The sequence below is a fragment of the Nyctereutes procyonoides genome, unplaced genomic scaffold (genome assembly GCF_905146905.1).
Source record: "Nyctereutes procyonoides isolate TBG_1078 unplaced genomic scaffold, NYPRO_anot_genome, whole genome shotgun sequence".
In the NCBI taxonomy this organism is placed as follows: Eukaryota; Metazoa; Chordata; class Mammalia; order Carnivora; family Canidae; genus Nyctereutes; species Nyctereutes procyonoides.
Window position 1 is genome coordinate 21,608,537 of NW_026575030.1, and position 23,315 is coordinate 21,631,851.

The 23,315-nt window shown below is 47.2% G+C and overlaps 1 protein-coding gene across 1 annotated transcript in view; it reads left to right on the top strand.

Annotated features, from left to right (window-relative positions):
- Positions 1 to 23,315, top strand: part of HEG1 (heart development protein with EGF like domains 1) — an 88,471-nt gene that overhangs the window by 18,977 nt on the left and 46,179 nt on the right. Inside the window, exons 2-6 of the mRNA XM_055316015.1 lie at positions 7,507 to 7,794; positions 9,803 to 10,099; positions 17,251 to 17,604; positions 19,137 to 19,463; positions 22,828 to 23,097. Coding sequence (XP_055171990.1) covers positions 7,507 to 7,794; positions 9,803 to 10,099; positions 17,251 to 17,604; positions 19,137 to 19,463; positions 22,828 to 23,097 — 1,536 coding nt within the window. The remainder of the gene's footprint in view (positions 1 to 7,506; positions 7,795 to 9,802; positions 10,100 to 17,250; positions 17,605 to 19,136; positions 19,464 to 22,827; positions 23,098 to 23,315) is intronic.

The window sequence follows — 23,315 nt, forward strand, 5'->3', positions numbered from 1 at the left end:
TGGCAAAGCAGGTGGCCCGGCATGCTGCAGGGTTTGTTCATCCCTTTCTGAAGAAGAGTTCACAGGCGATAAGAGAAGTGGGGGGACCTCCAGAGTTACCCAGGGGGCAGTAGGATCCTGTTCTAGAACTCTATGGGCCAGTGATACCAAGGGCTTGTCATGCCAGAGGTGGGCCGGGCTCTAACCCTGTGCCCCCCGCCCCGGTGTTCCCTGCACTCGCTAGGAGAGCATCACAGAGCGAAGCCAGACTGAGGCCCCCGCGGCCCCAGCAGCCACTCAGCCCACTCCGAGCTTCCAGGAGGGTTTTCACCTTTGCTGCCTCCTAGGCTGCCCAGAGAAGGATTGGGAGACTGAGAAGGGATCGGTTAGCAGTGCCTGCCAAGGTCATCTCCAAATCTGTGTGTTCAAACCCGATAGACCTAGGTCCCCTGAGTGGCAGTGATGGATGTAGCCCTCACTACATACCAGATACTCTTGAAGCTCTCACGTGTGTGTGTGTGTACCCTGTCGCAGCCCAGGGAGGCAGGTGCTGTCCCTGCCCCCATTAACAGAGGAAGCAGCCAAGGCACAGAGAAAGAATGTGTCTTGCCTGAGGTCGTAGGGCATGTACATGGTATAACCGGAAGTCTAGCACAGACAGCCTGAGTTTAACCACAGCCGGTGCTTCTCCTGTGAAGCACTGGGTTTCTAGATCCAAGTAGGGGGCAGGAAGCGGGCTCTTTTCCTGTTAGACCACAGGACCTTCATCGGAGAGCACAGATTCACAAGGTATGGGTGAAGTGAGCAACTTTGTCATGTTGCCTCATACGTTCCTTGGGGAAAAAAGGGAGAGCTCCTCCGATGACGAGGGTCACTAAAGGTAGGAGTGTCCTCTCCATCCAGGTGGCTGTGGCATCTGCAGCTCACAAGTCGCTAAAGGTCAACAGGGCCCTCATCTGGGGAGGAGGGTGGAGGTGGCATCACAAGCCCACAAGTCGCTAAGGTCAACAGGGCCCAGCAGTGACCTGCTGGGCGGAGAGATGGTCGTCGGCACCTCCCTTTGGTCAGGCCACCAGCTGTGGCCGCCGCAGGTGCTGAGTGGTTAGGAACCCTGAGGCTGGGTGGTTCAGACGCAGGTAAACTCATCAGCCCTTCAGCTGGGTAGTCAGTGCCACTCACATCCTTGTTGCAGAAACGGCTGTATTCTGAGCAAGTTGCATGAGCCAAGCCTACAGGCTTTACCTGCCTTAGGGAGCGGGTCTGGGCACCAAAGAAAGCCTGTTACAAGGTGGCTTGCAGACCTGGAGACACCAGCGTTATTTGTTGTTCTTTTTCTTAGGAGATGCATTTTTCTTAAACATATACTCTTGATAACATAAGGTCATATGGTGTATGCCATTTTTAAATTTGTGTTTTCACTTAATAGTACGGGGTGAGCGTAGTGCGTATATCTAGAACTGTAATCAGTAATAGATTTTGATCATCCCTTTAAAATTTTGTTGTCTCATAATTAAGTTAACCAACTTCCTATTGCAGAAATTCAGGTTGTTTCCAATTTTCATGATTATAAACAGTGCTGTGGTAAACTTCCCTGTGCCTGAAACTTTACGCACATCCTTAATAATTTCCTTGCAATTAATTTCCAGAAATGGAATTCCTGGGTAGAAATATATGCCCGTTTTTAAGGCTTTTGCAGTGACTTGCTAAATGTCTCACCAGGGAGAATGCACCAGTTGCATTCTTACCAATGTTATGTGCAAGTGCCTGTCTTCTATGCCCGCAATGACACAGCATCTTATCATTTATTGAGTCTTTGCCAGTGTGATAGGCAAAAATAAATATATACAAAAATTTTTTAAGTCTTTTCTAGTTTGGATTTGTATTTTCTTTCTTTCCAACAATACTCTCGTGTATTCACTCTCCAGTTACACATTTTCTTTTGTGAATCATGTATTCACGTTCTTTGTCTGTAAGACGTACATCTTAGGAATTTGAAAAACTTCTTCATGTACTAAGAATGCTAAACTTTTACCATGCACTGCAGACCTTTACCCCGGCTTGTTCTCTTCTCTAACTTCCTTAAATTTAAATGTTTATTTTTAAGCAAATTCATACACAGCTTGAAGATCAGATAGGTTTTATAAGGCTGTTATAAAAACCCTGACCACCCCTACCATCATCATTTGCTGCTTCCCAGAATCAACCACTTTCAACCCTTGTAACAGGTTATTTTAGTAATCATGTCCAGACCTCAAAGCTTATGTTGCTATTTACTGAGTCTTTGTTTTGGTTTTAGACAATATTTATTAGTTTCTCTCAATGGAAATTTCCTATTATTCAAAGCTCTACAAGTTGGAAGTGATACACCCTCTTTCTATTCTTTGGGGTCAGTTTGAGGAATGTGAAAATGGATTTTGACACAATTGAAAGTCACCCTTCAGCATTACATGGTTCTTATTATCCCCTCCTGACTTATGTGCTATTGTTCTCCAGGATTTGTTCTACCTTGTTTTATTCATCCTACAGATGAGAAATTATTTTATAAATTTAGTGTTGCCCAAGATTTATGTACATATTTACCATTTTCTTTGCTCATTATATCTTCTTGCCCCTTCTGGCCTTCATCTGGCATTGTTTTTCTTCTACTTGAAATAAATTCTCCATAATTTCCTTTAGTGGAGGTGGTTGATAAAGTGAAATTTGACTAAAAATGTTTCTATTTTGATAGTCTCAAGATGTTTTTCAAAGATGGTTTTACTCCATTTATAATTCTTGTTTTTCCTCTCTGCACACTGAAAATATTTATCCACTGTCTTTTGGCTTCCATTGTTGCTGTTGAGAAATCAGCTGTTAGTCTCCTTGTCTTCTGTAGATGATTTGTCATTTTCCCCCTCAATTTTTTTTCTTTTTAAGTGGGCCCCATGTCTAGCATGCAGCCCAATAAGGGACCTGAACTCACAACCCTGAGATTGAGAGTCGGATGCTTAACCGACTAAGCCACCTGGTTTGAGAGTCGGATGCTTAACCGACTAAGCCACCACCTCCCCCCTGGTTGTTATAGGTATGTTGGACTTTCTCACTCTATCTTCCTTGTCTCTTCATCTCTTTTTCATATTTTCTATCTTTTCATATCATCTGGGCATTCCCTCATCATCTGTCTTGTAATCATTAGTTCTTCTTTCAATCGTATCTAATCTTTTGAGTTTCCTAATTTCATTTATTATAATTTATTCATTTCTAGAATTTTAATTTAGGGTTCTTTCATATCTTTTGGCCTTTACTTATAGTCTCCCTTTTTCTAATTTTCAGTTCCTTAACTTCTTTTCATGTAGTTTTATAGACTTACATCCTTTGACTGATAATTCCAGTATGTCTTTGCTTATCTATATTTCTGACTTTTGCCCACTGATACCCTTTTTCCTTATATATGTTGTGCCTTTTGATGGTGATCTCTTATTCCTTGGAATTGTATCAATAAATGATAAAATTAGATTGAAGGTATATTCATTTAGAGAGCATTTATATTTATTTCTGCCAAGCAGGAGGCATTATATATCAGAACCAGTTTTCCTTCCCATTAACGGGGTGTGTGTGTGTGTGTGTGTGTGTGTGTGTGTGTGTGTGCACATGCGCACACAGACACACATATGTGCATGTGTATCTGAGATGTAATTTACATACCATAAAATTCACCCTTTAAAGTATATGACTTAGTGGTTTTAGTGTATTACAAAGTTCAGGACCTATTTTAAAATATATCCTTGGTTTGAGGTTTAGACCACACTGGTATGTGAATTCATGCTGCACACCCATATGAGGGCTGCCTTTATGGTTACAAATTCTTGAGTGAGATTTAATTTCCTTCCAAAATCAAGATCAAAAGCCACTTTTCCCTGCTGTCCCATTCTGCAGGGCAGATTTTTTTTGTCCTATGTGCTTTATAGATATGGTATAGCCCTGGTCTCAACTTGATACAGGAGTCTCCTCTCAGACTCCTTCCTTAATAGTCTCCTATCCCCTCTGTCCTCATGGTCATCAGAACAGAAGTTCAAGGTCACAGAAATTGAGCAGGTGCCCCAGGGCAACTATAGCTGTAGAACTAGCTTACTTCTCTAAGTTCCAGCTCTTGGTCCATGTTTGGTCTTAGAAGACTTGGTTCTTTCCTTGCCAACTCAGCAATGCTTTTAGAAAGATTTTTAAAAATTACTTTATTTAGCGTATTTAGTGTGTAGTGGCAGGGTTATCTGGGACAGGGCAAGACTGTGGTCTGCCCCCCCCCCTTTTTTTTGGTCTGCCTTTTTGTCTTGTTTATGGTGTGCATTTTTTTTTCTTCCATCTTTGGCCAAACCTCCAGGGAGACTGCATGGTTCAGTGCTAGCCATGTCTTGTCTTTATGTGACCCTTCTGTGCCTTTTGAAGGCTGTAGTGGAATTCCTTGAGCTGACTGAGAATGTTCCCAGTTCCTGGAAGATGGGCATGCTGCTGCTTCCCAAAAGACATAGCCATATGAACCTTAGAGGCTCAGCAGTAGGCAAGTTCCACATTCTGAGTGGGATCTCATGGTCTACCAGCTTCAGGGTGTGGGTTTGAGTCCTTTCCAACTCTGCACAATCACTTTTTCCCTAAAGACTAATTTCTCTCATTGTGGCCCAAGGAGAGAGAAAGCATCCTCAAACTCTTTTCCCTTCTCTCTGGTGTCCGGCTTACCCTGAAGCTCAAATAGGAAGAACAATGGGAATATGCTGTGTGGGTGGGTCTCTGGTCTCTGTAACCCCCAAAATCTCAAATTGAACTCCCCGACTTGGTAGCTGCCCCTCAAAACACCCATCCATATCCCATTTCCAGCTGGGGCCTTGCCTGTCTGGGGCTGGGACCCAGTGGAGCTCAGATGCCCGGGCAACTTCCCTCCCCCTTCAGGAAGTTTCTCTTACTTATCACTTACAGGAAACAGACTAGGAAGCATGAAATCTGCAATTCTCAAGGGATTTGGAGAAAAAGGGGTTCCCTTAGGAAAGTTTGTCAGAATCTCTTATGGAGGATTTTAAAATCACCTCCCCCCCTACCTGGCAACCCCAATAAGTGAGCCACACTGCTGGTGGAGGTGGACCAGAGTGGGGAAATGCTGAGAACCATTGACCTAGAACTGCGTTACCCAGTATTGTAGCCAGTAGCTACATGTGGTTGTTCTGCTCTTGAAGTATAGCTAGCATAGTACTCTGGATTGTACAGGTGTAATACCAAAAAAACAAAACAAACCAAAACAAAACAAAAACAGAAACAAAGTATCTCAATTTTTATATCAATTACATATTGAAGTACTACCATTTTGAATATGTCAGAGTATGTAAAATACGTATTAAAATTAATTTTATCTGTTACTTTTAAAAATAAAGTTACATATGTGGCTTGCATTTGTGTCTTACTTTATATATCTCTTAGGCAGTGCTGATCTAGAAGATAGCTTGTTCCTTTTGGGAAAGTGTGTGTGTGTGTGTGTGTGTGTGTGTGTGATATTTTGAGCCAAACCGTAGGTTCTCCCTACAGCCTCTACTGGTCAGATGGTTGGCCATCCTTGCCTGACTCATACCGATAGAAGTGACTTCATTCATTCCCCCAGAGGTTTCTCAACAGTGCCTGATTCTAGGCAGAAAGGAAAATATCATTCCCAAATGAGGAAAATAAAAATAGGTTTTTAGAGGAGCCATGCAATCAGCAATAACTTTAAATGGTCCTTGTCCTCACTGCTTTCTCCAGAAACTCATTAAACTCCGTGCCCTCCAATTAGCACACGTATTTCATATTCATCTCCATATTAGTTTGGATATCCAGGGAAACGGCTCTTAGAATGTTCTCTTGGTGTGATCTTCAGGAGGTGGCACCCCGGCAGTGGCAGATTTGGGCTTCCAAGCCGTTTCTGGTCGTGTGCTGACATCGTCAGACTAGCAAGGCAGCCTTCTTGGGTCGGACTTGGGCATCCCACCCAAGTCTCAGCCTCCTGCCTTGACAAATGACACTTGACACCACATGTGATGACCTCTGTGCCCAGTTTCCCCCCAACTTTCATGCGATCCTGATGTTTTTGACTAATGCCCTCTTTGCCCCACTTTTGGCAATATGGCAGAAACTGATCGTTGCGATATATTTTCTGACTACTCTGCACCCATCCCTAATTTATAAATGTCAAAAAACTATCCATGCGAATAAGCAACCTTTCCTCAGCACCCCTGCACTGGAGATGAGGGGGGCCCCAGAGGCTTTGCTACAATGCACCTTGTGCAGCACGCCGGATGCCGGGAGAGCTCAGGGACCTGGGTGGGGAGCAGGCTGCCTGGGGTCTTGGGCATGGCCCCCTGTGCCTCTCTGCCTCCCCTGCAAAGTGGGGAGGATGAGAGGATCTACCTGGATGTTGAACAAATGAGGGCATGTCGAGAGCTTACATCTGTGTTCAGCACGCACACGCATTCATGATTGCTGTTCTTTTTTTTTTTTTTAACAAAATGAGATCATACTTGAAATTCCATTTTGAAACCTGTTGTTTTGGGCAGCCCGGGTGGTTCAGTGGTTAGTGCTGCGTTCAGCCCAGGGCGTGATCCTGGGGTCCTGGGATCGAGTACCATGTCAGGCTCCCTGCATGGAGCCTGTTTCTCCCTCTATGTCTCTGCCTCTCTCTCTCTCTCTCTCTCTCTCTCTCTCTCTCCCTCTGTGTGTCTCTCATGAATAAATAAATAAAATCTTAAAAAAAAAAGAAACCTGTTGTTGTAATTCAATAATATTTGTATAATATCTTTCTGTATTTTATGTTATCACATCATTTTAATACCTTATAGTATCCTTCATGCAGACATACTGCAACTGGTTTAATTGATCTCCTGCTATAGATTTTCAGTTTTGTTCCTTCCTTCCTTTCTTTTGTGCTATTATAAACAATGACATCATGAATATCAGTGCAGCTGAAATTTTTGTCCACATTCTTGAGTATTTAGCATGAATTCAAAGGAAACGAAATCATCAAACCTATTTATATTACTAAGGCTTTGGTCATATTACCAAATCGTCCACAGGTTTTTTTTTTCCAGAATTATGCATGTCCCAGCCCCCATTCCCTGCCTGCAAGAGTAGGTGTCAGGATGGAGAGCTGCCAGCTTTTACCCTCCTACCACCCAGAAGATGCAGTTCACCACCTTAGTGCTTGGAAGTGCTCCCTTCCCTGTGCTCACACCTGACCTGCATCCCTGCCCCCATCCCGCTCTGGGCCTGGTGCTCTCCCCTGAGTCCCGCATTGGTCTCTTTCTAGCGGTTTTTATCATTATTCCACTTACTGTAAAATTCCATCCTATGTAGTATTGGTACTTCATAATTTCTCCCCCCGGATTGTCAGAATAACCACCATGGGGAAAAAAAGAAAGGTGAAATTATTCTAGCTTAATCCAATTCTTCACTGATCTATCCGCTCATGGCTTTTCTGAGGGTTTCCTCCTCTTTCAGAAGCCAGCGAGCTCTCACTGGTCCATGTCCTTATTGTTTCAGCTGCTGAAATGAACAGTTGGCCAGAAAGTAACACTGAACCACACGTAGAAAACGGCACCTTTGATCAGAATCAAGTGGACTTTTCAACAGTGATTTCCAAGGAGGGTGTGATGACTCAGACCTCCAGAAAGAGCCACACTTCTTCAAATGCTCCAGAAAACCTCACTCCACAAACAGAAGCGACAGATGCTAGAGGAAGAAATGACACTTCCAGGAAAACAAATTTCACCATTTCCCCTGTTGGGCCTGATGTAGCAACAGCTCTGACTTCCCAGAGTATCACCACAGGTGAGTTTGTGCCAGTGATGTTCTTTGCATGTATGTCCCACCCTGGAAAACAAAGTTTCTGCGTCTCCCTCTTCCCCATCCTGAGCCCCAGTGTCCATCCGAGGGTCCTGGACTGTGGATCAGACCTGAGGCTTAGGCTCTGTCTATGGCATGCTGTGATTCAGTGAGTTAGCAGCAGCATAGACTAGGCGAGGGTCAGATCCCAGACCTGGGGATTGGGATTCCATGGCCAGAGTGAATCCAAACGACCTCAGTAATTGTGCCACATGCTACAGTCTCAAAGGAACCAGGTCTGGTCTGGTGGGCAACACGGCCGCGTTTGTGTTCAAGTAGCTCAAATGGTGGCTCCTGCTTCAATCTGCACAGCTCAGTGGCTTGGCTTTTTTTTTTTTTTTTTAAGATTTTATTTGAGAGAGAGAGAGAGCACGAGTGGAGGAAGTGGAGGAAGTGGCAGAGGGAGAAGCAGACTCCTCGCTGAGCAGGGAGCCCTACATGGGGCTCGATTTTGGGACCCTGGGATCATGACTTGAGCCGAAGGCAGATATTTAACTGAGCCACCCGGGTGCCCCAGCTTGGCATTTCAGCAAAAGGTTTCAAGAAGGGGCTGGGGCTGGATGTGTAAGACTTGACTGAGGAAGGGCAGACAAAACTGGCACAATTAGGCCCCTACTGCATGCCAACATCTCTGTTCTCTCAATTCTCACAGCAAGCCAATGGGGTCACACTATCTTCATTCTAGGAATTTGGAAACTGAAGGTAGGGAAGTTAATTAAATTGAGATGTCAAACAGCTAAATAGGTTTTATTTTTATTTATTTTTTTAAGAGTTATTTATTTATTCAGATTGAGAGAGAGAGAGACAGAGACACAGGCAGAGGGAGAAGCAGGCTCCATGCAGGGAGCCCGATGTAGGACTTGATCCCGGGTCTCCAGGATCACACCCCGGGCTGCAGGCGGCACTAAACCGCTGAGCTACCAGGGCTGCCCTAAATAGGTTTTAGAGTTGGGATTTGACCCTGCCTGCCTGTGCATCCGAACAAGGTGGGAGGGATAGCTAAGGAGTGGGATGCACCGACCACGTGAGGGAAGAAGAGAAGCTTGGTCTCTTTGTGGGGTGGGAAGGCCAGCAGCTTCCCACATGGAGAGTGCAAGTCCCATGTGGAGGAGAGGACAGTTGTGTGGGTGGGATTAGAGGCAGTCATGGAGACCTTTGAAAACCAGGCAGTTTAGATTTGGTGTGGTAGGGAGGGTCACTAAAGGGTTTTGAACAAGGCAATGACATGATTAAAGTGAATTTGGAGGGGGATTCAGCTGACAGGCAGGTCTAGGATGGGGCAGAGGGAACCTGGAGTCAAGAGGACCACCCAGGCAGATGCTGGGCACTAAGATCCATGGCCCAGTGGCCTGAGGGGCAGAGAGGAGGGGATTGGTAAAGACTGTTCACAAAGGAAAATTGATATGACTTGGTAACAGTCTAAAAGTAGGCCATCAACAATGAAGCCATCAAGGATGACCCCGTTCCAGGCTAGTTCCAGGAGGTCGGGTTGGGGCACTTGGTTCTATAAAGAGTACCAATGACAGTATTTTATGCTCCATTCATGAGTGATGGACAAAGAGCTTAGAACTGCCCATGATGACACCCAGGTGTGTCGGTCATGCAGATATTGGAAATTTTGTTTAGGTTGAATTCAAGTAAATTCTGAGACTAGCTTTGTGGAACGTGAGTGATGAGTCATGGTGATCAGAATCGGATCTTTGATTCCGTATCATCTGACACTTAGCTTCATTGTGCCCCTTTTATAACAACTCCACCACAAAATGCAGTCTTTGTGAGATCTGAAAACAGGCTTTGTCTTGGTTTGTGGCCTCTCGTTCAGGAGTGAATTTTTCGTAGAATGAATAGTGACTCCTCATGTCTCCTCACAGAGGTCAGAGGTGAGCCCACTACACAGTATTCAGGCATTTGGAAGTCTGCTGGTGGAATTGTAATTGTTGCCGTCTGCTTTCAGCTTTGGGAATGCTTCACTTGCCATCCAGCTCAGGGTCCGAAGGAAGAACTGCCCCTTCTCACACAGAGAGCACGACATCCCGGGGTTCCCTGGCGAGACGAAAGGGGCTCCCAGACGAAGTGACTGTGCACACCCAAGTGGCTGCCACTTGGGTCTTAGGCCAGTTCCCTCTTCCTGCTTTGGAGACTGGAGAGGAGACCACACTCTCCAGGAAGAGGAACACCTCAGGACTGGCGCTCTCCTGGCCACATTTCTCCAGGACACCGGCTTACTCCTCTCCCTTGGAGCCCTCCTCGGGTACGTGCTCCTATGACGTCATCCAGAATAGAAGTAGTAGATGCCTACAGACCACCAGTAACATCCCTGTCACCAACGCTGAGGGGAGAAGACACTAGAGACAAATGTAAAGTATTTGGGGGAAAATGTGCCATCTGCACAATGTATCTTCATACTAAAGTCCATCTTTAAAAGGGGTTTTCTTTAACTGCATAAGGAGGAACTTAAGAGTTGGGCTGGTGGCTGCTCTAAGTCCTTGTGTCCACTAACCCCTGCTGGTCCCCTCTTACCCCACGTACACTGAGTGCTGTTGGTGGGTCTCCTTGCACAAGAGGCCACGCTCTGGGGTGAGTGAAATGGAGAGCATGTGTCATTTGATTAGGACATAGGTTTGTGTTTTTTCATCATTGCAAAATCGTTTCTTGCCATGGTGAAGATAACATAGATACACCTTTTTCTATGCATTGTTTAAAAAAAAAAAAAAAAACAAAACCCAAACACCCCGCAGTGCCAGTGTTTGCAAGGCAGCAGCAGTGGAGGGCTCGCCTCTCTGCCTCTTCGGCTCCTAGTCATCAGCTAAGGCCCCTACACAGGCATTCGGTTCCAACAAGCCCGTTCTCAGCCCTCTGAGCCTCCGTCTACCCCACCACACTAGGTTATCCAACACCTGACTACCCAGAGGGACTGTGATCCTCTCGGGGACACAAGCTGTGTCCATCCCTTCTCCCAGGTTCCCTGCCATCCCAGAACCAGGTGCGGTTGGTAACTAATGGGGATTAGCATGTGCTCCAGTATCGCAGAGCTCCACCAGCCACGGGCCAAAGAAAATGCTGGAAACTCTGCCCGCTTTTTCTCTTCTCTGAGGTTTTTATTCAGAGTTCGTGGATGCCGTGTGTGTTTTCATCCACATGCCTGAAGAAGCAGGACAGAGAGGTCTGGAAATATTCTTGGAATTAGAGTTTAGGTTGCTTCCGAAATTGCCATTTCAAAATTTTGAGAGGTCAGAGGTTCTCAGAGATACTTTGCAAGACTAGGGGTTTGGGTTTAGGTCACCAGTGCAAACACTGAATCTGGAGGTCCTTTCCATAATGCCTATTTAAAACAGCCCATTCCTCCTTTAAATACTCTGTATATAGTGTCTGCTGACTACTGGGTATGTATATAATTTGTGATTCATGTTTTAAGAGGTTTCCTTTTAGGATCATTCTTAAACATTGGTTAGATTGGACAAAAGCTATGAGCCTTTTTAGTTTCAAAGGTCTGTGTTCAGTGATTTACAACTGACTTTACTAAATGGTAGAAAGGAAGCATTTTCTAGGAAGCTACACTTTGATTCTGGTCAAGGTCATTTAATATTTATAACTTAAACTCAACCCACTACTGTGGCTTATACTTTGAAAATCAGCCTATGTTTCCAACTTTACTGGGCTTGACTCTGTTGTCACCTAGGTTTTTCCACATTAAAAAAATCAGTTGGCCTTCAGGTTCCTTTTAGAACCTTATACTTTTAGGGGTGCCTGGCTCTCACAGTGGGTGGAGAATGCGACTCTTGATCTGAGGGTCGTAAGTTCAAACCCCACGTTGGGTGTAGAGACTACTAAAGAATAAAATCTTAAAAACAAAAAAACCAAACCAAAACAAAACCCTTATACTTCTAGTTCTGGGAAGAGTTCTGCTGTATCTTTCGACTCCTTGAGTCTTTCACTGAGCATTTCTCTTCCTTTTTGCTGAAGTGGGAATTCTGCGCTAGGTAGAGGCCCACCTCCCTCATCTGAGGCCTGGCTAGCCAGGAGCTCCCTGCTTCCAAAAACTAGGTGCTAGGGCTCTAGGTCCTGTTAAATGGCCCATTTGCGTCTAGCGGGCCAGCCTACCCCTCCCTGCAGGGATGCTGAGGGGACATGCACAGAGACCTGAAGCCACATGGGGAACGAAGTTCCGCTTTTACTTTTAAAGCTGGGCTGGTAACTGCTAAACCTGCCAAGAGAGCTCTGGTATACCTTCTACTCCCCTCCCCACCCCCTTAAATCTACATCCCGAGACCTTACTATCTCCGCCTGACCTTGACCACAGGATGGGGGGCTATCTGCACGCAGGCATGAGCACCGAGAGCCTGCAGGACTTGCCAGAGCAGACCTGGTGGCGCCCCGTCCAGCTGGCACCCTGTGGAAGGGAAGCGAAGAGAGAGTGTGGCAGGGCTGTGTGCTTGACCCTTGGCTACTCCATCCACCAGTAAATGTGACCCAGTGAAAGGCCTGGCACTTCGACCGGTTAGATGAGCTGTGCTGCTCTCAACGTGAGCTTCCGTGGCCCAGGGAGGATGGGGCTCCCTATTAGAAACACAGAAGGGATTAGACCAGATGATCCTCCAGATTCTAGCTCCAGCATCTGTTATTCCAGACACATCCAGCCTTTGTATTCTGTGCTCCTTTCACTCCTTGCTCTGCTATAAAGAAACAGGCATGCAGCACCTCATCGGAGGCCTGGCTGGCCAGGAGTTACCTGCTCCCAAAAATAAAGTATATGCAGGGACTGTAGCATTAAAGCAGGTAGGGGCCCAGACAGCTAAATCAGATTTTATTATTTTTTTAAGCTTTTATTTATTTATTCATGAGAGATACACACAGAGAGAGAGAGAGGCAGAGACACAGGCAGAGGGAGGAACAGGGCTCCATGCAGGGAGCCCCGACTTAGGACTCGATCCCGGGTCTCCAGGATCATGCCCTGGGCTGAAGGCAGGCCCTAAACTGCTGAGCCACTCAGGGATCCCCTAAATCAGATTTTAAAAAGAGGTCAGAAGCCACTTGAAATTATTTTTCTTGCTGCTTTATATCTTTCTCTACTTTCCATATGTTCTGTAATGGCCATGGACTATTTGATCATTGGGGGGAAAGTAAGTAAAGCAGCTAACAGGGAACAAGTTCTCTTCGGGAGGCAGAAAGAGCTACTTATGTGAACTGGGTGAGAATGGCTACAGTTGAGCACTAAATTTAGCACTGAGCTTCCTGGAAACCAGGGCACAAAGGGAACCTGGGTGGGGCGTGAGATCATTGTCAGATAAAGTAAGCATACAATTTCATCCATAGGCGTGAGCCTTTGGGGGGCAGTGAGTTCTGCAACGACTGTTTATGTAAAGGATGTTGAGAATCGTAATGGAAAATGCCCCCAATTGCTGTTTTGAGGAAATCGTGCTCATGTTCTTTCAAAGGCGATATTTTATATAGATTCTCAGTAGGAGCTCAGGGTGTCATAATGGATCCCAACCTATGAAAGTATTTCTGTGAGGAGCCGAGCTAATGCGGTCCAGGTAAATTGCTTTGTGGTGATTTCACTTTGTAAAGGAAGAGAGCATAAATAACTTGGGACGGTGTAGATTTAGCCTATCTTTCCCAACTATCAGCTGCTTCAGATAGATTTTTGGCAGGTTCTGGACAGCAGTCACGCCAAGGTTGAGCATTCGCTGCGTGCCTGAGGTTCCAACATTTTGTGTTGGGATTGGAGAGGGACCCATATACTTTTACCAGATGAGTGGGCATTCTTTCCACCTCCTGTTATAAAGATTAGGGAACTTGGCTTATTTCTGCTCCCAAATGCATGGCCTTCCCATTTTTTAATGGGTGCTTCAGAGGTAGAAATGGGCAAGGGACACCAGTTATTTAAAAACCAATATCATGGGGGCAGCCCCGGTGGCTCAGCGGTTTAGCATCACCTTCAGCCCAGGGCCTGATCCTGGAGACCCGGGATCGAGTCCCATGTCGGGCTCCCTGCATGGAGCCTGCTTCTCCCTCTGCCTGTGTCTCTGCCTCTCTCTCTCTCTCTGTGTGTGTCTCTCATGAATAAATAAATAAAATATTTAAAAAAATAAAAACCAATATCACTGGCCCATTGGTAAATGGTAAATTGGTAAATGGTAAATTTTTCCCTACATGTATTTGGCAGAGGGACTAGTGTAAGCGGTGATGATAGGTGAGTTTGACCAGCCATTCTCTCTTTTTGTTAAGAGGCACTACTTGTATAGAAGTATTCACTGCTTCATGACTTTACCACGAGGATTAAGAGATTACGGATTATCAAGGACTCACTTAGCACAACGTACAAAGGCATATAGAAGATACGGGCACATCATACTTGGTCAGCTAATCGTGGCTTTTATTTATTTATTTTTTAAAGATTTTATTCATTTATTTATGAAAGATACAGAGACAGAGAGAGGCAAAGACACAGGCAGGGGGAGAAGCAGGCTCTATGCAGGGAGTCTGATGCGGGACTCGATCCCGTGACTCCAGGATCACGCCCTGGGCCAAAGGCAGGCGCTAAACCGCTGAGCCACCCAAAGATCCCCCTAATCATGGCTTTTAATAATGATGGGGAGATGATGAAGCAGCGTTCCACGGTGCCTTGGTTAGGTACAACATAGCCATTTTCTGTTTGTGGCTTTTAGCATTTGTGACTTCTGTGATTGTATTTCTGTGACCATTGATTTGCTATACAGGTATTCAGGCTGAGTCCAATATAACCGCCACTGCACAGTGAATCGATGAAATAAGGCAGTTGTTTGGGAATAAGAGTGCTTTGAAAGAGCACCCAGCAGCTGATGAGCTTGTAAATTGGCAGATTTAGACGATGACTCTAATGACATTAGGCCTGAGAAGCTAAGTGGTTAGTGAGGATTGGGGGCATATTGATATTATGTGTTCCTTTTCCTTTCTTTCTTTCTTTCTTTCTTTCTTTCTTTCTTTCTTTCTTTCTTTCTTTCTTTCTTTCTTTTTTTGAAAGATTTCATTCATTAATTCATGAGAGACACAGGGCGTGATCCTGGGGTCCCAGGATCGAGTCTCACGTCGGGCTCCCTGCGTGGAGCCTGCTTCTCCCTCTGCCTGTGTCTCTGCCTCTTTCTCTCTCTGTGTCTCTCATGAATAAATAAATAAGTAATATTTAAAACAAAAACAAAAAACAAGTTGTGTGGATTGCTTGCATCTTCGTTTTGCTTCTATTAAGGCCCAGCGAGCAGAGCTGCAGGCTGTGTTCTAGGTATAACTGGTTCCATGGTTTATACGAGAGTAAGAGGAACCTTTGTGTTTCCTATGCTTGCTCAGTCTCTAATTATCTGTAATATTTATTTGTGCTTCTGTTCACAACTGCCCATAGGACTGGTCTTCAAGGGACCATTTTTTTTGACAATTTTATTTGTCCATTTTAGAGAGAGAGAGAGAGAGAGAGAGAGCGCCCGCAGGGGGAGGGGCAGAGGGAGAAGGAGGGGGAAAGAATCTCAAGCAGACTCTGCACTGAGCATAGAGCCTAATGTGGGACTCGATCTCACGACCCTAAAATCACGACCTGAACTGAAACCGAAGGTTGGACACTCTAACTATGGAGCAACCTAGGCACCCCTTCAAGGGACCATTTATAATGAGAACTTAATTCTTCCCTTTCTGGGTCATAAATAACAGCTTGAAACCTTTCATTATAAAGGTATAGAGCACTTTTTATTATTTTTGGCTTCAAAAGAAAAATGTTTTTTCTCGCCTTTGGATCTTGCCGGCCATGTTTCTTCCCACTCACCATGCTTTCCTGCGGTTTATTCCTGTCTGGAATGAGGACGGCAGTGTGCCCTCCCGAAGGCCAATTCTCAGGATGTTCTCTGGAAAGTTCTTTGGAATGGAAGGGAGCCATCAGCAAGCCACCTGTACTTCTGCGGAGCAGATTGCATATTTTGATCAAAGTGGCCCACAATTCCGTTTTTGAGGTTCTTGACAATTAGATCAGTGTCTGCCTTCCTTTGCATCAGAATAAGTGTTCCCAGCCTGGAGTCCTGGCTCTCCGAGGGGTCCACTGGGGTAGTACCTAAGCTTGAGAGCTGGTCTCCAAAGCCTAATGAGGCTAACCATAATAATGGGGCCTGTTCGCTTTTGGATGGAATTAAATCGAATCAGTGGGGTAGCGTTGAGTATCTCCTCTGACTAGCAGTTCCATTATTTCTTAAATGCAGTTCAGTTAATGGTCTTTCAAAGCCTCAGGTTTCCATGGCCATGAGGTGGGGAATAGTAAAGATCCCTTGGTGGTGACAAGGCCAGGAATTCTTGCTCTCAGCTAGTGTTGGTCCCACTGTGGTCTGCAGAGCCCTGGCCTCCCCAAGGGTGACCTGGGGGCTGGGCTCCTGGAACCGCCTTACTTTTATTCCTTTTTATGTGTGGGTTTTAATCTATAATAGCATTTGAACAAAAGGGTTACGTGGCCAAAGTAAAGTAAAACAAAAACCTGTGCCTTATCACGGTGGCCTATCCCTGTATAACCTCTAAGGTGGAATTCCAGAGCAGAAGTTTTTTCCTGCCTCTCTAAAAAGGCAAAGAATGTTTAGAGGCTTTCTCCCATTTTCCTTTCAGCGAGACCAGTGCTTTCCATTGTGCTTGGCGAAGGACTTCATGGCTTCTTTGCTTGGCTCTAGGAGAAGCAGAGCCCGTGAAGAGAGAATGTCAGTTGTGTTTACCTGGGGTGCCTGGGCCGGCCTTCGGCTCAGGTCATGATCCCAGGGTCCCTGCTCAGTCGGGAGCCTGCTTCTCCCTCTCCCTCTGCCCCTTCTCTCCTGCTCATGTACACACACACACACACACACACACACACACACACACTCTCTCTGAAATAAATAAATAAAATCTTTAGGGACCCCTGGCTGGCTCATGGTTGAGTGTCTGCCTTTGGCTCAGAGCATGATCCCGGGGTCCTGGGATCGAATCCCACATCGGGCCACCTGCAGGGAGCCTGCTTCTCCCTCTGCCTGTGTTTCTGCCTCTCTCTGTGTCTCTCATGAATAAATAAACAGAATCCTTAAAAAATATGTATGTCTAGGGGATCCCTGGGTGGCTCAGCGGTTTAGCTCCTGCCTTTGGCCCAGGGCGCAATCCTGGAGTCCCAGGATCGAGTCCCACGTTGGGCTCCCTGCATGGAACCTGCTTCTCCCTCTGACTGTGTCTCTGCCTCTCTCTCTCTATGTCTATCATGAATAAATAAGAAGTAAAATCTAAAATATATATATATATATATATATAGCTATGTAGCTATGTTAGGTCCACATTACCTAGATTTATCCAACATAATAAGCATTGTTTGTGTCTAGATATCTCCGTGATTTTCTTAAACCCTCAAAGAGTCTTAAAGTCTATTTTCTTCCATTTTAGCTACTAGGAGCACAGAGGAGCTCGACGACTCCACTGTTCTCCCGAGTGCTTTGGTGAGTTGGACAGAGAGTGTGCGTGTTGCTACCACGTTCCCCAGCGGTGTCCCAGGGAGGCTCCAGTCTGTAAGCGTCAGTCTGCAACCTCTGAATGAGACAGAGAGTTTCCCCGAAGACTCGGAAATTGCCACGACTTCACTATCAACTCATTCCTCATCCTTGGAGGCAGAGTTTCAAGGAACCAAGGAGATCACCAGGAAGCCAGGGGCTGGAGAATCCATTGAGCCATCCACAGAGAATGGATTTGGCCCTGCATCTTCAGGGGTCTCAGTGAGATTTTGGCAGAATGATTCCCCAAGTAAGTATTTAATCTTTATTCGATCTATTATGGACATTTAAAAACCCCATTTGGATTGTCTTAAAACATGGCTTTAAGACCATTCACAATCTCAAAGAAAAAAAAGATGTGTCCTTAGCTAGCGCCGTCTCCTTTATTTGGTACACCACATTGTCGCATTTTGATTTTCATCTTATGAGAACATTGGGAAGTCCGTCAGATGGGCATCATGCCTCCTGCTTTTTTATAAATAAGAAACAAAGGTTCAGAGGGTTGAAGGAGTGAGGGCACGGTCATGTGCTTGTCCACAGCAGAGTGGAGGGCTCGGCCTTGGAGCGGGCAGGTTGCCTCTGACCCCCCGGCAGGACTGTCCTCAGGGCGAGAGACGGCCTGTTCTTTCAGACTGGCTGGCGTTGGTTTCTGTACAGAGCATTCTTCCAAATACAATGTGCAGATATAAATATACTCCTCCAAATTCATGCTTTCAGTATATGCGCTTGAGTTTATTTTTTGTTTGCTACACTTGAAAACTAGAATAACCTTTACTAATAATGGAATTATCTGAGAAGACTGCTTCTGACCCAGCACTATGTGTAGGCACATCGTATTTGTTGGGCAAAAATTCTCTTTCCCCTTGACCACTTTTGGGGAAAGACAATAAAACAGCCAAGCCTATAAGTTACTCTGCGACTTTGCACTTTGTCTTCAGGGGTTCCCTTCATGGGGTACCTGGGTGGCTCAGTCGGTTAAGCGTCTGCCTTCGGAAGTCCCCAGATTGAGCCCTGTACCCGGGTCTCTGCTCAATGGGGTCCCTGCTTCTCCATCTCCCTCTGCCCCCCCATGCTCTCTCACTCTCATTCACTCTCTCTCAAATAAATACATTTTTAAAAATAAATAAATGAATGAAATATAAAAGCTCCCTTCTTGGGGCACCTGGGTGGCTCAGTAGTTGAGCATCCACCTTTGGCTCAGGGCGTGATCCTGGAGATCCGGGATCGAGTCCCATGTCCGGCTCCCTGCAGGGAGCCTGCTTCTCCCTCTGCCTGTGTCTCTGCCTCTCTCTCTCTTTGTGTCTCATGAATAAATAAAAATCTTAAAAAAAAAAAAAAGAACTCCCTTCTTCACCAATGCTTATTCTTAGTATTGCTATCTTCATGACACTGAAGAGTTTAGAAATAATTATTTAGAATGTGTTGAGTTATGCAAGTAATAACTACCGGGCAAGGTCCTGGCAAAGGGGGCAGCCCCAGTGGTGCAGCGGTTTAGCGGCTGCCTTCAGTCCGGGGCCTGATCCTGGAGTCTCAGGATCGAGTCCCACATCGAGCTCCCTGCATGGAGCCTGCTTCTCCCTCTGCCTGGGTCTCTGCCTCTCTCTCTCTCTCTCTCTCTCTTTCTCTCTCTCTCTGTGTATCTCTATGAATAAATAAAATATTTTTTTAAAAAAGGTCCTTGCAAAGGGAACCTTTGCTTAGAGAGGACCCCTGTCTTGGTTGTGGGGGCCTCTCTCTCTTTCCCATCCGGGTCACCACCTTTGTTTCCCTGACCCCTCACAGCCTCGGGAGGGGACCAGCTGGCCAGCAGCTCGGAGGCAGGGAGCGGAAGGCCCACGTCCCGGACCGAGGCCGTGTCTCAGTCAGACCCGTTGGGCAGAAGTGGAGACAGCGCGGCGCGCCCGGCCTTGACCAGCAGCCACACCGCGGAGGACGTGAGCGGCGGCTCCACTTCCCAGCCCGACGCCCTCCTGTCCTCCTCCGCCCCCCGGTCTAGGGGAGGCGACCCGGCGCTGGGCAGGAGGAGCCACGCTGGGCCGGCCACCGAGTCTTTGTCCTCCTCCTCCTCAGAGAGCCTGGCTGCCTCGGCGCAGCGTGACGAGCGCTCCAGTGAGTGTCCCCGCAGATGTGCAGGGCTGGGGCTGAGGCTGGGGGGGGGGGGACACGGGGCCCAGGGAGGCCGCGTGGGCAGGGCAGCTCCAGAGGCCCCGCTCTCCTTGCTCTCAGGCCCCTCCAGCCGGCTAGGCCCGGTGGTGGCCGGGGTCGTCTCCCGGGAGCTGCTCTCACCGCCGGTGCCTCCGCACACGGCTCAGGGACCCCGTCGTGTCCTTGCATTCCCTGCAGTCTTCCCCACGCCCCCGGTCCCCTCAATCACGCAGCTTCTGGAAGGTGAAAATACCACCTCCCCACGGGTGCCCTCCTGTGTCTTCCGCTCAGCGTACTGTATCCAGAGCTCATCCCGGCGGTAGCCTGTATCCGTACTTCCTCCCTTCGCATGGCTGAGTACTACTCCGTTGTGCGCACCTGCCACGTTTAGTTTATCCTTTTATTTTTATTTTTTTAAATATTTATTTATTTGTTCATGAGACACACACAGAGAGGCAGAGACACAGGCAGAGGGAGAAGCAGGCTCCACGCAGGGAGCCCAACACTAGACTCGATCCCGGGACTCCGGGGTCACGCCCTGGGCTGAAGGCGGTGCTCAACCGCTGAGCCACCCAGGCTGCCCTAGTTTACCCTTTTATCAGTTATTGCACGTGTGGGGTTTTCCCAGTGTTTGTCGATCATGAATAATGCTATTGTGATGTGACTGTGGAAGAGCGAATGTTTATCATGAAACAGTACCACGTGTGTGGGTGGAGAATATTATGCTTTCTCATGTGTGTGCATGGAAAGTGCATCATCTGTCTCCCAAACAAGGATTTGTTTTCCTCCCCCGCGATGTGGGGACTCAGAGTGTTTTCCTTCTCAGATGGGGAGATTAGGTGCCGTGGCCTTTCCCGTGTGCATCTCCTTAGCACGAGTGCCCTTCAATCCGTGGTGCGAGCTCAGTTGGTTTGTGCGGGAAATGTGAGCTCAGTGTGAGCGGCTCTTAGGGCTCAGAAATAAAGAGCCAGATAAGGAGTAGCCCCATTCTCCAAACCGACTCATTATCAATTAACCTAATACTTTCTCTTTGCTCTGAATCACTCGAAGTGGCCTCGTTGTGGCATGCGGCCTGTCCGAGTTCTTGGCCTGTTCCTTTTTCTGGGTTTGGAGGCAGCTCCTCTGTTTCAGGCCACGACTCCACTTTTTCTTAACTCTGTTAGCCTGATGGGGTCGTTTACCTAAATGCTATTTAAGATTATAAGACTCCCCACCCCAGGGCCCCTTGTGCCCGGGGAAATCGTGCTCAGACACGCTCAGCCCTTAAGCCTCTCCTGGTGGACTTCCCAAGCCCTTCAGCCTGGTCAGGTCACATCTCTCCCTGCTTCCCAGCTGTCTCAGGGCTGCCCCGGGTCACTGTGTAGCCCCGTCCCCACACTCATTCCTATCAGTTAATGCAAACCTATCGTGAAGTGAACTTCCCTAACATGCAGCTTTACCTCTCTTTTACATCAGGGTGTGTCCATGGGATATGGAGAGCTAGTCTGGGGGTGCCTGGCTAGTTCAATCAGTAGAGCATGCGACTCTTGATCTTGGGGTCATGAGTTCGAGCCCTATGTTGGGTGTAGAGGTTACATAAGTAAATAAATAAACTAAAAAATAAAAAAATAAAAAAAAAAGTCTGATCTGGGAACAGGAATAAGAACCAGGGAAAGAACTTTTTTTCTTAGGACACCTAGATGATTCAGTGGTTAAGCTCTGCTTTCGGCCCAGGGCATGACCCCGGGGTCCCAGGATCGAGTCCTACATCGGGCTCCCTGCATGAAGCCTGCTTCTCCCTCTGCCTGTGTCTCTGCCTCTCTCTCTGTGTCTCTCATGAATAAATAAATAAAATCTTTTTTTAAACAACAACAACAAAAGAACTTTTTTTTCTCATAGAACCAGATTATGAAGTATTTAGGCCCAGAAGAGTTGGACCTCATTTCCATAATTTCTGAGAAGAAGAGTTTATTTGATAATCTAATCTAAGATTCTTTGAGCTCATAGCATAAAACATACACCCAAGAAAGGAGGAAAAGGATATTTATTCATGCGTCACTTGTCCCTATTCCATTCCCACTGAGAAAATAAACAAATACATTAAGGAAACAAAAATCCGGGCACATGGGTGTCTCGGTCAGTTAAGTGTCCAACTCTTGGTTTTGGCTCAGGTCATGATCTTAGGGCCGTGAGACTGAGCACCGGGCGGGGCTCCAGGCTCAGCAGAGAATCTGCTGGAGATTCTCTCTCCCTCTCCGTCCCCTCTGCTCCTCCCCCACCACCCCTTGCTTGTACATGCACACTTGTGTGTACACTCTCCCTCTCTCTCTCAAATAAATAAAATCTAAAAAAAATATTTTTAAATCCCTTTTTTAAAGATTTTATTTATTTATTCACAAGAGACACAGAGAGAGGCAGAGACACAGGCAGAGGGAGAAGCAGGCTCCATGCAGGGAGCCCGATGCGGGACTCAGTCCCGGGACACCGGGATCATGCCCTGAGCCTAAAGCAGTGCCTCAACCACTGAGCCACCCAGGTGTCCCTAAAATCTTTTTTAAGGGATGCCTGGGTGGCTCAGTGGTTAAGCATCTGCCTTCGGTTCAGCACGTGATCCTGGGGTCCCAGGATCGAGTCCCATGTCGGGCTCCCTGCATGGAGCCTGCTTCTCCCTCTGCCTGTGCCTCTGCAGCTCTCTCTGTGTCTCTCATGAATAAATAAATAAAATCTTTAAAAATAAATAAATAAAATAAAATCCTTTTTAAAAATTAAAAAAAAAGAACAAAAATAACACAGAGCAGAAAATAAGCCCATCTTTACCCTCCAACCACTGTGCATTTCTCACTAACGCATTAAGAGAAAAAAACGAACACTCTAAAGGAATGATAAATCCACGTCAGTTCGGGTATTACTGGCCCTATTAGGAGGGAAAAGCCTTCGGAGTGATGGGGTCTCCCTCCTGGGCCTCAGAAAGTCGAAAGCCTGGGTGGGGTGGTTAGTCTTTTGCTGAGTGTTCGCCTCCGCGCCGCCACCACCGATTCCCCTGCCATAAAGTCCATTATTGTGTACCACCGAGCAGAAATACAGTATTGATCCCGTTCACTGACGCGGTAAACATTCCCATAAATCGAGGTCGGCTGAATGGATGTGGTGCCCTGCGGGGCCTCCTGGGGTTGGGTCGTGACCGGTGTTTGCAGGGAACGACGCATGGTGGTTTCCCACCGGAGTCTCCCGTGCGGGCCTGGGAAAGCGCAGGGCAGCGACGTCAGGGCAGGGAGCCAGGCCCCGTCCTGGGAGCCCGCCCGGTGCCCTCCCATCCACTCACCCACTGTCCCGTTCAATCCCCACGTAGCCACCGAGGACGGTGCAGAGCCCGGAGGCAGTTCGGACGTGGAGGAGAGGACGGCGCAGGCCCACCCCCCGCACACGGCTGCCACCTTCACCCGGAACGGGGAGCGCACGCTGCGGTCTCTCGCCAACGCCAGCACGACTTCTGGGGACGTGGGGCGCTCTGCCGTCGTGCCTGGGGAGACCGACGGCGCCACCCCGCAAGGGGACGTGGCCGTGACTGGTGACGCCCGCCTGGTCTCGGGTTCACGGGCGGCCTCGCCAGCCCCGGGAGGTGAGAGGCTCCCTCAGCTCCCCCCCACCCCGGTGTACCCACAGCCTGGAAGGATTGAGATTGCTGTCACCCCAGAAGCTCCATCTGAAGGGAACGTGCCAGGTTCTCCTACCCGCCCTACCCCCCCACACACAACCCCACACCCACACACACACACTCGCCTAAGCCATGTCTGCCAGGATGCTTGGAATAAAGGAGACCAGCCAGTTGTGGCCAAA